At 39.2% G+C, this 16,090-nt stretch overlaps 1 protein-coding gene across 2 annotated transcripts in view; it reads right to left on the bottom strand.

The window, feature by feature from the left end:
• The window catches only part of CCDC88C (coiled-coil domain containing 88C), a 97,440-nt gene that overhangs the window by 33,029 nt on the left and 48,321 nt on the right, over window positions 1–16,090 (bottom strand). For both annotated transcript variants that reach the window (XM_026079556.1, XM_026079555.1), the window contains exons 4-11: window positions 13,916–13,974; window positions 12,167–12,250; window positions 10,580–10,720; window positions 9,657–9,841; window positions 8,975–9,056; window positions 8,373–8,531; window positions 2,181–2,327; window positions 639–783 (exon numbers count right to left, since the gene is read on the bottom strand). In XM_026079556.1, coding sequence (XP_025935341.1) covers window positions 639–783; window positions 2,181–2,327; window positions 8,373–8,531; window positions 8,975–9,056; window positions 9,657–9,841; window positions 10,580–10,720; window positions 12,167–12,250; window positions 13,916–13,974 — 1,002 coding nt within the window. The remainder of the gene's footprint in view (window positions 1–638; window positions 784–2,180; window positions 2,328–8,372; window positions 8,532–8,974; window positions 9,057–9,656; window positions 9,842–10,579; window positions 10,721–12,166; window positions 12,251–13,915; window positions 13,975–16,090) is intronic.

The raw sequence follows: 16,090 nt of genomic DNA, 5'->3' as shown, positions 1-16,090 counted from the left end.
TTTGTTTACTTGGAAGCAGTTCTGGAGCTCCAGTGCTAGAAAAGATAGAACTACTATGAAGGAACTTTTTTTTTTTTTTTTAAACACTCTGTTGCGAGTTTTGAAAGTTGTGGTTCTTGGAAATGAATAAATAGGAGATAACAAAACTAGGCATCCTTCATTCTATTACATCACTAGTGAAACCAAATCAGGAGGGGGACAAAAATTGCAATTTTGAAAGAAGTCAGAAAATCAGATAGTTTTACATTTTCCTGAAGTACTGGTAATCAAAATTTGTTAGTTTTGAGAAAACAGTGTTTTTCGCCACTGACAATTCTATAAGCAAAATCATGGATAAGGAATAAGGAGGAATAGAGTGCCATTAACTTCACAGGCTAAGACAAGCCTCCTTTGCAAGACTGTGAATTAAAGATAACAATTAGCCATTAATTTCGTAAAGAAAAATAAGATTCTAGACAGAAAATAGTTTTAAGAATTAACGTAGTGCCATGCTCATATTCAGTTATTTTACAAAATAAAGCTGTTCTTCTAGATAGCTTTACTAATAACTGAATATCCATCTATTCTAATTTATCCCACTGACTTCATTTAAACTGTTCCCAGTAAGCACCACAAAAGCTACTGCAGCTGCTACTCACTGTCTGCAAGATCTGTGCTTTTTGACAGTTGTTCTAGTTCCCAGCCTAGGTGTGCAGACTCATTCATGCTCTGTTTCTGTGCAATCTCCAAGACCATATTCTCCTCCAGCAGCTCTTCAATTCGCTTCTTGTCTGTGTCCCGATCCTGTGCAAGAAGTGCATGAATGAAAATGTATACACAGCTTAATTGTAAGAAGGTTCTGTCAAGTTGAACTGTTAAAGCAACACACGCTTTGAGGGTAGAAAAGTCTCCTTAAGCAATGCGTGTCTTAATATTAAGATATATGTACTGTATTAATTGTTTGTAGGGCTATCACATGGGCCATAAAATGCCATACAGACACCCAACTGACCCTGTCTGGAGTCAGCTCAGATCCATGATATACTTAAAGAAAAGGGGGTGAGGGTGAAGACATGCTGAGTGATGCTGGGACCAGGCCAATAAGGCTGGCTGGATTCAAGCTGTGCCCTGAGCAAAGTTCTTCATAAAAATGTAGCATGGTGCAGAGACACCCTAGAGACTCTGCAGATGCAACCTTGAATTCTGTGGGGCTTCTTCAACTTGTCGTTGTCCGATTTGGACCGAGTCATATGCATAATCAAGAACATATTTGTATTATAATTTGGGTTTTTCAATTATCCAGAAAATGGATACAGATAATAAGGCTACCATTGCTTATAGCAATGATTTAGGCCATTTACATTTGTGGGAGCTGACATGGCACCTTACAAAGTCCCCATTTCCAGTAAGTTTTATCCAAAAATTCACCAAGGCATCCAGAAAAGCAGCATTCAAAATCACAAGCCATTTCTAAAAAGCTGGACCATCATGTTGCCCTGAATCAGTCATTAAACATAACTCCATACAGCATCCTCACATCCTTGTTTCTAACATACCCCATTTTAAAAAGTTTAAACCCACAAGAATTCAAAGCCAAGTGGGGTAACAGGAGGAATGTTGAGCTAAATACAGGAGATGAAAGACAACTTCTTGTATCTGGTGGGATTATAAAATCCAATGACAGCTTTTTGTTTGTAGACAATAAATTGCTACTTCTTGCATCTCTTGTCTGTGAAGCAATAAGCCATGACTCTGATTTATGTAGTAAAAGACACAAAAATCCAAAATTGATTACAGCAGTGATGGGTTCCTACAGTTATAACAGCTGTGGGTTTTGTTTTCAACAAAAAAAGTTGTGCACTACAGTAGTTTCCATATTCTATATCTAACAGATTTCTATTTGACAGATTTTAAAATCTCCTTTATAAATATGTACAAAAGCATTCTGTATTTTAAAATTGTGATCTAAGTTCTTGCATAAAATGAAATTTGTCAAACTCTGCCCAACACAGCAGCACTGGTATATTTACACGTTGAATACTATAACATTTTAAAAATACATATACACAAAGTTCAAACTAAAGACATCTCTTCACTGTTGATTTATTTCCCTCTCTCCACTGGTTTCCACAACAAATTCATGTGACCTAGTATAAAAATAGAACTGAAAAAATTAGCATAACAAAAGAAAGGGTGCATACCAGCTCTACATCATGAAGTTTGGATTTCAACTGTAAATTTTCCTTCTCTAATTCATGCAATTTATCACCACGAGCTCTTGCCATTGTTAATTGTTCTTCTAGCATGGCCTTTGTTTCAATTAATATGATGTTGTCTTCTCGTAACTCCTAGGGCGAAAAAGAAATAGTATATGCTGTTAATCTCTTTACGTACATTGACTTTTTAAAGACCAGGCGACTTTCATAAATTGATATTACAAAATGTAAAAAATAAATTTGACTTGTTTCTCTACTTCATAAAAAAAATTTACCAGATAGTTTAACGGAAGACAATATTATGTTTCATTATCTGAGAGTCATCAGGGAAAGTAAAGCTAGTATTTTCCTAAAATTCAGGAAAAACTCACTGAGAAGTTTAATGGAGTTCCTTTTGCTGTAAACAAGGCTTGATCAAGAGGTGCACCACAGTGACTCGAGACCCAGAACAACTCTTCAGTTCTAATCCTATTGTCATGCCATTTGCTTAGCTAACTGACTGCAGTCCTCTGACTCTGTTTCCCCAACTATAAAATAGATTACTTTTATTTACTTTAAAGAGATATTATAGTATGTTCAAAGCATGCTGGGGAGCACTATCCATCAATATAGGGTATGTCCATACTGCTGCTCCAGTACACTTATGCATAAATGCCTGTTTTTTCCTCTCTCAGGAACAAAATTTTAATCCATTTAAACAAAACAAGCTATTTTACGTTAACCACTTAAAAAAAAAAATACTTATATGAACATTAATGTATTTTTGGATCTGTTTTTATTGAGTTTATCTTACTCTGCTGCAGCCACAGCCTTAGAAAAAAGTTAATTATACTGCACTCCTAATATTTCTTGCAGGGCAACAAATGAAGCTCCATGCATTCAAGTATCTTATCTCCAGAAATATGAAATGTCTAAAGCATAAAATCTGGCTGTGTGGTTTTGGTCATGTTTTAAATTTATTAAATTATGTCTTATTTCAAGTTAAAACACCTGACTGTTAACTTTCACTCTTTCTGATCCTCAGATAAGTCTGAGTCATAGATCCAATTTTCCATGGGAGGAAAACATCAGCTTTCAAAAGATTAAATTGGTACAGGAAGTATTTTTGCCCAGAAGAGTTACAATGCAGAAACTAGTTTATTTGTTCCTCTAAAGAAGTGTTCTTTTGTCGTCTTTCCCTCCCTTTCCCCTGCTCCAAAGAAATACACAGGAACGGAATATGTGCACACAGGCCAGATGAAATGCTTATGGCTTGACAACTTTATTCCTGGACAACAGCCTTCAAAATGTGAAGTCTCTGTTGACATCAGTGTCCATGTCTGCTCTCTCAGACCACAAACATCCAAACCAAGTAGGTTCCTGAAAGTTCACCAGGCATGAGTAAATCACTTTCACTGCTTAGCCAGCAACTACCTTCTCATTTCTGGGAGAATGGAGTCAGCCATAAAGAGTCTCATGTGATCCAGTTATTAAAAGAAAACAAAATCAAAAACTACCACACCCAAAAGACAGCTGCAAAGCACAAGGTAGATTGTCTGATGACACCCACTGCCCTTGCCTTTTGATACTACAGTGGGCCATAATTCAATATCCTTATATAGCAGATAGTCTTAGTTTGCTGCGTCTTGAATGTAGGCGACATAGTATGGAAGTCCGCCTTATGCAGTGCAGTATTGTCCTTGATCTCTCCATGGGTCACCTACCAGCTTGCAGAATGGAAGAAGAAGAATTTCCCTACTACAAAAGCATTAAAAGGACAAGTATATTAGAGCTTGTGAAGTGGTTCAACTACTGCAATTAAAATGTCTGAGCATACCAGTAAGAAAAAACACCCCCCCACACACACACTAATTTTATAGAACTAACATTCTGGGCCAAGTCTGATCTAACAGTGTCACTTCAGGGTGAGCAAACTAAAATTGCTGACGCTGAATGGATGACAGACCAGAGGAAGCGTACAACAGGAAATGTTCAGAGTGTCATGTAAGCTGCCAGAAAACCCATAATGAAATGGCAACATGATCAGAGTTTACTTTGCTGGCTCATCACACTCAATCTGGACTACAGCCCTAAGAAGTAAGGTGGTGTCTGACCTCAAAAACACAGCCTCAGAACTATTCCCAAAACTGTCTATCAAGCAGAAACTAGTTATTTTGGTGTCTCATGAAGAGTCAAGCTACGTGCCAAGCACATGCACATATCCAGGCTCTGATACAAACTACCCATCACTGGGAGCTGCAATATATAGAGGACCGAAGGCACGTTTCCATCAAGCAGCCAGGAGGGGTGGACATGTCAGTTCAAAACAGTTTTGATGAAATCTTAAATTAATAAGCCGGTGGAAACGCCTCCTATGGCTAGGTTGACATTGCTCACTAGTGCACCCATGATCTAAGGTTGTCTTAATATTGAAAAGTTCATTTAATTTAAATAATTACTCCATGGGAGCTTTGTAAAGTTACATCACAAAGCCTGGAAGGTAAAACTGTTCTAACTATAACGTGTCAGCACTAACATCTCACAGAACTCTCTGGGCTAACACAGTTGACCTGAAAATGTGTCTGGCTTCAAATCACTTTTGAATTAGACAAGCAGCAGGTGGTGGTGGTATTTTCACTGGGATTAAGGTTTGTGTGTGTGCGTTTGTTTTTTTTTTAAATTAATGAACCCACCAACATGATTCTGTAGCTATGAGTTTCTTTTCAAACCAACAGCTGGCTGTGGATTTTTTTTCCTGAAAATATACTAAATTTACTAGGTAAGAGATTCAAAAAAAACCTTTGCTTTATATTGCTTTTACCTTAAACTGTGATGGCTTAATATCCAACATATGTAATCCTGCTTTCGTAATTATATTTCTGAAATAAATTATATACTTTGTTCTGATCCAGCATCACTTATGCCTTGAGTTAGCTTTAAGAATGTGCATTGTATACTCATATGGTTACAACTAATTCTGGGGGTAAGCGGTTGTACAATCAGGGTGCTTTGCCTTTGAAAAACATTTTCAGATACTAAAAGAGCAAACAGATTGTAAAAATCAAACTAGAGAATTTGCACACACATTCAGACCTAGTTATTAGATGGAGCCCAAACCCCTCCCTTCTGGCAATTTGGAAGCTACCCCCACGGAGCCCATGATACAGTTAATAAATGTCTTGTGACAATCAAACATTGTCTGGGTCAGCTATATGAACACATATAAGAGATGCTTTTTCTTTTTTTAATGTCCACAGGAATTCCTCCCGTCATCCTGCGTGGAAGTGTGATGCAGCGGGAAGGGGGAAGAATGGGCAAGGCAGACTCCCCGGCCTCTGAAAAGAATCTGATCGCCTGGAGCAGCACAAGGTTCAATGGAAAGGAATGCTGGAGGGAAGCTTTACATTGGAGAGAAGCACCTCCTCAGAGGAAGCGCTGCATTAAGCTCCTCCACATTCATGTTTATGACCTCATTAAGCCACTCCAGCAAGGTGGTCTCCAGACCATAGCCATCTCCATGTTCCTCAAACAATGGTCAAATTAAAACATCATTTGAGAATATCTTCTTGTCAAAAAATACAGAGAAGGAAAACAACATACACGCTCAAATGCGCTAAGTTCACTTAGAGAAAGATTTGCTCCATTTGTACTCCTTGCACAATAGCTCCTTAAATCTCTTCCTGCTGCCACTGCTGATCTGTATTATGTGCTTAAGAAACTATTTATAAGCTTGCTCACAATTCCTTCAGGTTATCCCTCCACAGTATCCTATGCAGAGCACCTTCCATACATCTTGTTCAAGCTACTGAACGTGTATGTGAACTACGGGAAGGAAAAGATCTTTAAGTGCCCATTTAATAGCTTTCTTCACTGATGCGCAAAGCTAAAATCACTTTTTCTTTACACTTACTGATTCTGCAGGGTTTATTAATGATGTTGTCAAGACCCTATGAGCCCTAAGGTATCACATTGCCACAGAAAAGTGTCCAAAGCCGTGCTTTATGTACCTCTATTTTCATTGCTGTGGTTCTGAGAGATTTGTTCAAGTCTTAAGCACTCTCAGCTTAGTATGCAAACTGCACCAGTTAATGCCATGAGACGAATTGGCACAGTACAGTCTAGTGGTATAAATCTCTGCCATATTACATCCTTGCACAAACCTTACAGCTTGAAATTGTAAGCCTAGCAATTTTTGAAGGAGTGGGAGGAAACTGAGCAGGCACTGAACTGAACTCCAGGCCATTACCCTTTTTTCGGGGGGGCAGAGGACCTGAGTCAGTAGAAGAGAAAGAAAACTGAGGGACATGGAGAGTTGGATCCTGGCTACTAGGCAGAGTCTTTGTGCTGCTCCAGGACCATAAAGAAGTCAGTACAGTGTCCTGTGGAATCCCCTGAATGTATCAGTGTGAAACCAATGGAGTTTTCCTGATGATGCCACTGTACAAAGCTGCCAGTCCATGACTGTGCCAAGGGTAGATCAATGATGGGAGGGGGAGTGGTGAGCATGTGAAACACTCTGGCTATTTTAGACCAAAGAGCAGCCTGCAGACAGCTGTGCAATCCTGCCACATATTAGAAAAACTCAGCCCTTGAGGCAGCAACAGCTTATGCTAGAGGCCGCACTGTCGCCCAAAATTAGGAAAGTGCCATATTGATGGGAGCATTCTTTGTCCCATCCACTGCTGTACCTCAGGGAGGTATCTTTGGAGGGCCAACACTCACCTCCAGTGTTCAACAATTTCACCAAAAGCTGGCAGGGTAGAAGAGGGAGCGAGGGAAGACTGCACAAAACAGAAGTGGAGGTCTCCTTACTGAATGGTATGTTAAGCAAGATTAGCATGCAGACAGAACAGGAGACTGCTGGTTACAGGACAAGCAAAAAGTCTGAAAACTCAGGAGCAGCAATAGCTACTCCCCTGCTTTCACACGAAGATAAGACTAAACACTGTCCTCCTCTAGCTCCAGCCACATTCTGTGAACAGCAGATAGAAGCTAAGCAACTCTAGTACACAGCCAAAAGGGAAACATCAGGATGCCACACTGCTGGCTAGTATGCCAGCTTAATGCATGACTGATTTGCCAGCTTTAGGGAGGAAGATAGACAGACAGAGCTTCAAACTCTTTAAGGTAAACTGGGAATTACTGAGAGAAGAGACAGGCTTTTGTAGGAGATTACTAAATTTAATAATCAGCTGTCTTAGTGAATCTATTCATAAGAAGCAGTATCTAGCTGGCGCCCTAGGTTAGAGAGGAAAAAAAATGCCTACAAAACAAGGTTTATAGAGCAGAAATAAGGCATGTGTTCTCAGCCAGAGGCCTAGTGAACATGAGTTTCAGGATCACTCTTCTCTCTCAGACCTGGAATTTTACCTAATTATAGTGAGGGGGTAAACTACAGAACCTCAATGTGTTTTGCAAGCCTGGATATCCATCTGACTTTGGCTGAAGTATCACTTAAGTGGGGTTATTGACAGTTTAGGTGAGAAGGGCTTAAAGGACTGAAAGGATGGAAAATAAGAGCAACCTGATCTAACTTCAAAATTAGCCATGCTTTGAGCAGCGGGTTCGACTAGATGCCTCCAAAGTCTCTTCCAACCTAAATTATTCTATGATTCCAGGATGGGCACAGCAGCAGGTGACTAAGCTGATAATCAGCATTACTATTGGAACAAAGGCATAGGTTTCTCACTGACATCCTCTGCTCAGGGCACCAGAGAAGATCCAAACATTCTCTCCTTTCTACTACAAGCAACAGTTGCAAAAAGGGGTGCCTAGAATTTGTCATCTGAGGTCATGCTTAAAAATGCCCAGCCACTTGGACAACAGCTGCAGTCGCTACAGACCCCTAAGGAAAAACACCCAGCCATTCATTTAGTTAACTTATACATGACAATTAAAATGCTGGTCAAAGGATCAGCTGTGGACAACAAACATTTTACTTACAGTAAATTTTCAAGGCAAGACTTAGATCCTCTAGAAGAAGCCTCCAGAAAAGGTCTGTCCTGTTTAGCCAGATAATGCTGAACTAAGCAGACTTTACTAAAACTAACGAGTACTTTTTGTGTGCACCAAGTCTTACTTGCCACCAAAAGAATTTTTAATGCTGCTACACCAACTGTAACACACTGTAACTGGTAACACAACAAAAGCCAAACGTTAAGTATTATTCAGCAAATCCTCCTCCTGATCTCCACTTGCCTCCATACGAGCTTTGTAAAAATCCACATCATGAAGTTTCTCTTTGCACCGGATGAGTTCCATCTCAAGTCTCTCCACACGGTTTGCCCTCTCTCTCAGGGAGTCCAGCTCATCTCTGTATGCTCGGGCAGAGCGAGCATCTGAGGCCAAGTGGATATTCTGAGAGAAGTGAGAGAGAGGCAAAAAACTAAATTAATACTTGAAAGAGCATTCTTTAAACTATCTAATTTTTTTTTAGGAGCAGGCATGAACGGAGAGTGAATAATCTTCCTTTGGTTCAGGAATGAAAGCTCCTATTAGCCAGTCAGTTCTCTACAAGACTGAGAGGTTCCTCAGCCTGCTGGGAGTCAGACATATTCAGTGCCTAATGCTGTATATGCTCCAGGCATTACTGGACTATTTGCAAGCTAAACAGATGAGACTGCTCTCACCAGTTAAGTAGGAAGTGTAGCACTGCTATACCACAGTCATACTGGTCAAACAGCTTGCTGGAGTAACTTGATTCTTCATTAAAAAAAATGTGGAGCGGTATTTTTATCCTCACATTGAAAGAGATGTTTTTAAATTAGGAAGCCTGTCACAGTCAAACAAGGTCACCTTACCTCTTGTTTTATTTTTTGCAGCTCTAAGATGAGCTGTTCAACCTCATGTTTAGAGTCCACAAGCTGCTCAGACTTCTCTTCCCTGGAAAGGATTAGAGAAAACTCAGTAAGAAATACATTTTTTTCTCCTGGAACACTACTGATTATGTGGACCCTGCTAGGAAACTAGAAGGGAAGACAGAAGGCAACAAGTATATTCTGAACATGGAACAACTTTGATGGCATGCCAGCTTCATAAGAGTAAGAGGTATTTTCTTGTGATACCGTGTATCATGGATTTGAGACTGCAACTCTATTTTTATATTAAGTATTTCTGTTTAAATCTCACTGGATGCTATTGCTGTCATCGCTAACTTCACTGTCCTCTGAACTTCCACTAATTATTAAACAATGCTGCTAGCAGCTGGTGTTTTGAACAGGGGAAGAGAGAGATGAGAGACAAGAAGAAACATGAAAGTAGCCATCACTCTGTGTTTAAAGATCAGTTAAGAAAAAAAAAAAAAAAAAAAGATGGAGCACCCATGCTAGCTTCCTAGTACTATGAATACAGGAATTTGAAAGACATGATTCTGAGAGCTCCCATGGAGATCAGTGTAGGGAAACCAATAGGCAACTGTATTTTCAGTATGCACAAGTCTTAACACACAAGTATCTCTAGAAGCATAGGTTGCTGGTGACTCACAGCTCCTGCCGGACTCTTCTCAATTTAGCCTTTGTGTCTGCCAGCTCAACTGCAAGGTGCTGTTTGTCTTCATTAGAGCGAGGGTTGGCTGGGTTTGGCGATGAATCTGGACTTGGTGCTTTCAGAGGACTTGGTGGTTGCTGAGACTGCAGATAATCTCTCTCCTGAGTGAGATCTACAATCACCTGGAAATAGAGAAAAGCATGTGGTATTAAGAGATAATTAATAATACTTAATACATTGTGTTTTTCAAGTATCTAAAGTGATTTATAAATGTGGAAAATTATCCTGACATTACACAGAATTCAAGTGATACTCCGGTAGGAAGGTTACACAGATGAGGAAAGAAATTTCCACCATGCTCAGATGGCTAGATCAAAATTAGCAGTCTATTTTGCTTGGAGAATTCATACAAACTGGAAAAAATAACATTTTTAACTAACACAATCACAAAGTCACATGCATGACAGAAAATCAAGCTAAAGAAGGGAAGAAGCCTCCTCCAAAGATCTGAAGGGAAAGGAGCTGATGAGTCAGCAACGGATAGGGCTGATTTCACACACAAAAAAAACTAAGGATGACACTGGAACCAATAATGGTAGGTATCACTGGAGATAGGCAAGCAACCACTGTAACTTGAATGGCTGAGCAGACAGGCAGAGACAAAAATCAAGACAAATTCACAGCTTCAAATGTTTTGGTCTCTCCACTGCATGCACTCCTCTTACCAATCACTGCACCACACGAAGTGTTTATTTAAGAACCAATGGAAAAGCCAAAATCTTTCTACAGATTTTCAGAAGTGTAATAGAAAGGCTCAGAACAAAAAGAGACCGAAGGCACAAACAAGACACAACAGAAGGAAAAGAGCCTGCATCAGCTGCTCCACACAAGCACTATATAAGAGAGAGGTGTCATCATACTTCTGTGCACTCATCTCTCTCATCAATGAGCCTCTTGAGGTGGAAAACCATACTCCTGGAGAGAGACTCCAGTTCTTCTGGAGCCATGCCTGGGAGCTCCAGCCACTGCAAATCAAAGACATTCTCCTGGTTGTGAGTCACCTGAGAATAGGAACAAAAACAAACAAAGTCTTCTCATTAGTTGATTTGTAAATTTGCTTGCTATATATGCTGCACCCCCCAGATTCATTTACTGGTCACTTAAAAAAGATACCACATTTCACCAAAAACAAGCTGGAAATTATATAGACATGATTACCTCAACTGTAACACTGGCCAGTAGTTTCTAGTATTCAGGTTTTTGATAATAATAAAGATTGAATTTTAAAAGTGATCAGGTACATATTATGGTCAATAGGACATATGTTTGTATAGTAAAAAGTATGCAACTGTCTTACTTCAGGCACTGGGGTGGTCAGTACATGAATGAGAAGGGAGTAGATGCCACACTGAACAATGAGGTTGGTGCCTCCTTGTGAAGAAGCCCTGTTTCCAATGACTTTGCAGTCTGCAGGTGCTCTAGATGGGAGGATCTCACTTGTGTGGAAACCTCTCTCATTGTTGCTAGCAGTATTTTAACTGCCAGTTTACACAGCTGGTTTCCTCTGAATCATTTAGCAGAACTGTCAGTCAAGTGGAAAGGCGCTCTCAAGCTCAGTTAAAGAATGCTTCTGCTTTTGTTACAACCATGTTCTTTATTACAGCTTATTTCATAGAATTTTTTTTTTACTCCCCTCTGCAAAGGCTTTTTTAGAAAGCAGAACTTTTTTTTTTTTTAAGTGTTAATAAGTTTCTGTCTTAGACTTCCATTATTTGTTCCTTAAATTGTAGTTTATTAGGGTTTTTACACCTGCACTCAAAGACACCAGACCTCACAAAATGCTCATTTTCCAGTGAGGCCCACCCAGCAGAGGGCGTTTTCACACGGCTTTTCTTTGGATCTCCAAGGCAAGCTGAGCTGGCTCCTAACACCTGAACATATTTCTTCCTTTTACAAAAATCATAGAAGTCCAAGAATACTTGTCACTGGATCAGACTTTTGTTTAAAAACAAAGCATGTGTCTAATTTCAGATGCAGAGTACAATTTTCAAGACTGACTGAGTTAGGCAACCATTGTCTGAAGCAACCAAGCCACTGGGGGAGCCTATGTCTCACCTACCACAGAACTTAGGGACTAAATGCCTAGACTGTTGCTACAAATAGGACTATGTGTCCTAAACCATACACTCTTTTTGAAATTATTACAAACGTACCTTCTACATTACAAATGTATCTTCTACATGAGTTTATAACCGGCAAGCAAGACATTTATCATTGCATCTTTTTAAAAGAACACTGAGCCAAGTAACATTCTAAATACCTGCTATTTTCATCTTATAATTTGATTACAATACTACATTCACAGTATAATCATTTTGCTCTGTGAAGTTAATAAAACCCCTTATGAAACTTCAAGCATTAACTTTTTGATAGCAAAAAACCCTGGTATGTTGAGTGAAGGAAGGGAGAAGATGGAATGTGAAAACAGACCATGCTGCGAGTCCTACCTCCTGAATGTGTGCCACAATAGCAGCTTGTGTTTCAATATCCAGTTGTTTGATTCTTTCAATAAACTCTTCTCTTCTTTCACACTGTTAAAAGAAAGCACTCCCTGAAATGATGTTACATACCTAAAGGCTTACTGTAACATTTTCTCATTAAAAAAAAAAAAGAAAAAAAGAAAACTGTATTGCTAAAGACATGTTCAAGATCTACACTTTGGCACACTAGAAGTATATCAGTTTGTTGCACAAATGGAACATGAACTGAATTATGCATTAAATTATTGAGACTTTTTACAGCCAGTACAATAAGGCCAAGTTAAAATGGTTGGTTTCGCTCTTTAAAGAACAAGCCCAACACACAATGAGATCAAGGGGTGGGGTGACAGTCAGAGGAAATCATCAGTTTCATTAATGGAGCTGCACAAATGTAAACCAGGTGAGTACAAGCCTTACATTTACATTGCATCATATATCCTGTCTGCTTAGCAGTTTGCATTTTGCTTGGTTTTGGCAATGAAAAGAGGTGCATCACTTCAGATTGTGTTCACATCAACCTTGCATTTTGCTTTTTGGGAAATAAATCAACATGCACTTTAGATAGAAAATAGGATTGAGGAACCTTCTGGATAAAAATGAGTGATATTTCAGACAAACAGATGTTAGTAAGTCTTCTACTGAAGGTTTTAAAAGAATCAAACATTTTCCACTATCTACATCTGCAGTTGTACATTAATAACATTACAATGAAGAGTTACTACTAGAAGGCAAAAGAAAAGTTAAACATTTGAAGTTTTTTTAAATTACTTTTTCTACCATTTACAGGGGCCCTTTGGGATCTGATTCTGAGTCTCATCATTCATTTCACTGGGAAGAGGCTCAGAACTGTAAATGGGGGCTGAGGATGCAAAACAGCTTGCCAAATCAGACCTTTATTCTTTGTGTTGCAATGTAACGGCGAGATAAAGTTCAGAGCAGCCATATGAAGACAGCATTACCCTGACATAATTGACTTGACATAGCTGAGCAGGGTGAGTGTCCTAAGGCATGACAAAAACACCAGACAGACCTATAAACAAGGTCAATTATAAGCAAAGGCTAGCCGGCAAGGCCTCTATTGTTTACCACCACAGAGGTCTGGTGGGCAGAACACAGATTTCTTTATTTGATAACTGTGTGCATTTCTGGGGAGTTTCCCATCTGTGTTGCCTGTTCATTTATTTTAATAAACACTGCATAAAAATCTCCACATGAATATACAGAGTATCTATTCATTTAGGATTTTCTACTCATGTAATATTCAAAAAGCATATGCAAATAGTCAGGATTCATTAAACAAACGCGTTGAGACTGTTAGCTATCTATTTGCTTTGCATTAACATGTACTGTTATACTCTTACATATTTTAAAATAATATGAAAATAAACCAACAAAAATCTTTAGATGAACAACACTATTCAAAGTTTATCTTTTTGTATTCTGTTATTAAAGTGGACTACTTAGTTGCAAAACTACATATCTTGTGATTGATTCAAGTACTGGCAACAAACTGGTACTACTGCTATTGCAAAGTGTGCTTCCTTTCCCCCTACAATTTATTTCATTCACCTACTGCATCTTTTCACAGTTAGCTCACAAGCTATCTTCAGCTGGAGATTTGTTCATACAGCACTGATCTTTGGCTGGATTTTCTCTGCCCTGAAATAATAACAGATTCAAAAAACAGTATTTTTCAAGCCTTTAATGAACATTCACCTGCACAGCACAACCCAGAACCAACAGCAGCAGCTTCTTAATTTCATCCATACTTTTACCTAGAAAGCAAAACAAAAAACAAAAACAAATCTTTGAACATGTGCCTGAACAATATATACATGCCCGTTATAATGTTACTGTATTTTCCATGTAACAATACAGTTCTTATAGATTAGTTTAAAATCCCAAATTCAGCAAGACTCTTTTCCACAACGTGTTATCACCACCTACATTTCCCGAGGCTTTTCTTATTGATGAAAATTTTTTCCTTTAAAAGGCTTATGTGTATGCCTAATGCTTGCTTCTTGTTTTGTGATTAACAGGAAAAAAATAAGGGCAGGAGCAAAGGAACGTTATACTCGAACAGAACTTGTCCTAAATTTGAGCGATAACTATTTTATAACCACAAATTTTCCCTAAACTGAAGAAAGTCATTCTGTGCACATAAATTCTCTCTTTAGCAGTTATGTTTTAGCAGCTAATTCTGCCTCTGTTCTGCAGCAAAGCGTGTTCACACTTTGAAGCGAAAACCCCATGTGCTAAGAGGGATAAAAAATGAGTGATGTAGAAGGGAGAATATGCAGCTAACCATATGCTCTTGGAACCACAGGGAGGAAAGAGACATAAGCAGGTTGTTACTGCAGGGAATCTTGCTGCGACCAACAGCCCTGCCTGACTCCTTCTAAGGTTAAGAGGAGAAAGCCACACAAGGGGAATTGGCATGGCTTTGAGCCAACTTCAGATCTTGTTTCAACAAAATTAAACCGTGGACTGTTGGGGAGCAAAGAAAATTACGTATATCAAAGACAGACAAAGAGGGAGTGAAGGCAAAGAGCTTCGCAGAAGATGGAAATTCACTGTGCAGCTAGTAAGAAGCACCAAAATTCAAAAGGAGACATTCGGGAAAAGCCTGACCCCACCCACACTGGGTGAACAAGAGGAGAGAGAAACGGGCCATGTAGTTTTCTTTCACCCCTATGCATCTGTGTGTTTCCTGACACACAGTGCGTAACTGTGGGATAAACATTCTCCTTTTATATCCTGCTTTACTTGAATGTTCAATTGCTCCTATCTATAAATAGGCAAAGAGGTGGGTTTTTTTGTTTGGTTGTTTGTTTGTTTTTTTTATAATTTTTGAATTCAACTGTGGTAATCCATCAACACCATGCCCTTGCAAGGCTGTAGTGGGCACAAAGTTAGCAGCACAGGGAGGACCCCAAAGCGGGGAAGTGGAGTCAGACTGATTCATCAGTCCCGCTGTCCCAGCCCCGCGGACACAAAGGCATACAGACCCCAAGTGCCGCCAAGGGCTCGCTTGCAGGCCAAGAACCTCACGTGCAGCATGACCATGTGCGGAGAGAGCTTAGGAAATACGCTTTCTGATTTCCTTTTAAAACATATATGCCCTAAATAGCCTTTAAATATATCTTACTTGTTAAGCAGATTTTTCAACAGCTTTTATGAAAGTTGATTTTAAAAATGCTTCTTTGGGAGTGCTCTATAGAACTTACCAGTGTACTGTATGAATCTACACTGGGATTCTCAATAGCCAAGTCCCACGTTAGTTATTATTAAGACTGCAGGTGGAATTCTCTTCTTCAGAGACGGACATTTTTCAAACCTGCTAGTTTACCACTTTACCCTGTAAATATAATACCGCTTCTTTCTCTGCAGGATATGTAAAAACTGCTTTTTGAAAGACATGATCTTTCTTGCTCTTCTCCCCCTATTTAGCACCATACATGGCCTGCTCTCTTCTGTACAACTACAATTTAATATAAAAATAACATTTCAGTCTGTGAACATCTGATTTTCTTTGTGATTCTGAATGACATAACCTTAAATGTAGTCAGTGTCATTAAAAAAAAAAAGTTACTTCATGAACAATGTTTTTCTTTCCATGAGATAAGAGATGTGCATCAGTGACACTGCATGACCCTGCGAGGTGAAGTAGCTTTAGTTATTACTTAGGTTAACTTAACAAGGTCAACCTTGTTCTCCCACCAGGGACTGACCTCACCTAGAAATAGCACACAGAGGCCTCATCTCCACCAGGGCCTGCCACATGGACAGGGAATTCGGATGGGTGAGAAATGGCAAGCCCCTTTGGCAGGGAAAGCCAAAGCAGAGTTTATGGAAAGCAATGAGAAATTAAGAGACTTGAAGTAATCATGA

This window comes from Apteryx rowi, unplaced genomic scaffold (assembly GCF_003343035.1).
Source record: "Apteryx rowi isolate R43461 unplaced genomic scaffold, aptRow1 scaffold_5, whole genome shotgun sequence".
In the NCBI taxonomy this organism is placed as follows: Eukaryota; Metazoa; Chordata; class Aves; order Apterygiformes; family Apterygidae; genus Apteryx; species Apteryx rowi.
Note: the sequence above shows the minus strand (reverse complement) of the source record. Positions and strands in the feature narration are given on the sequence as shown.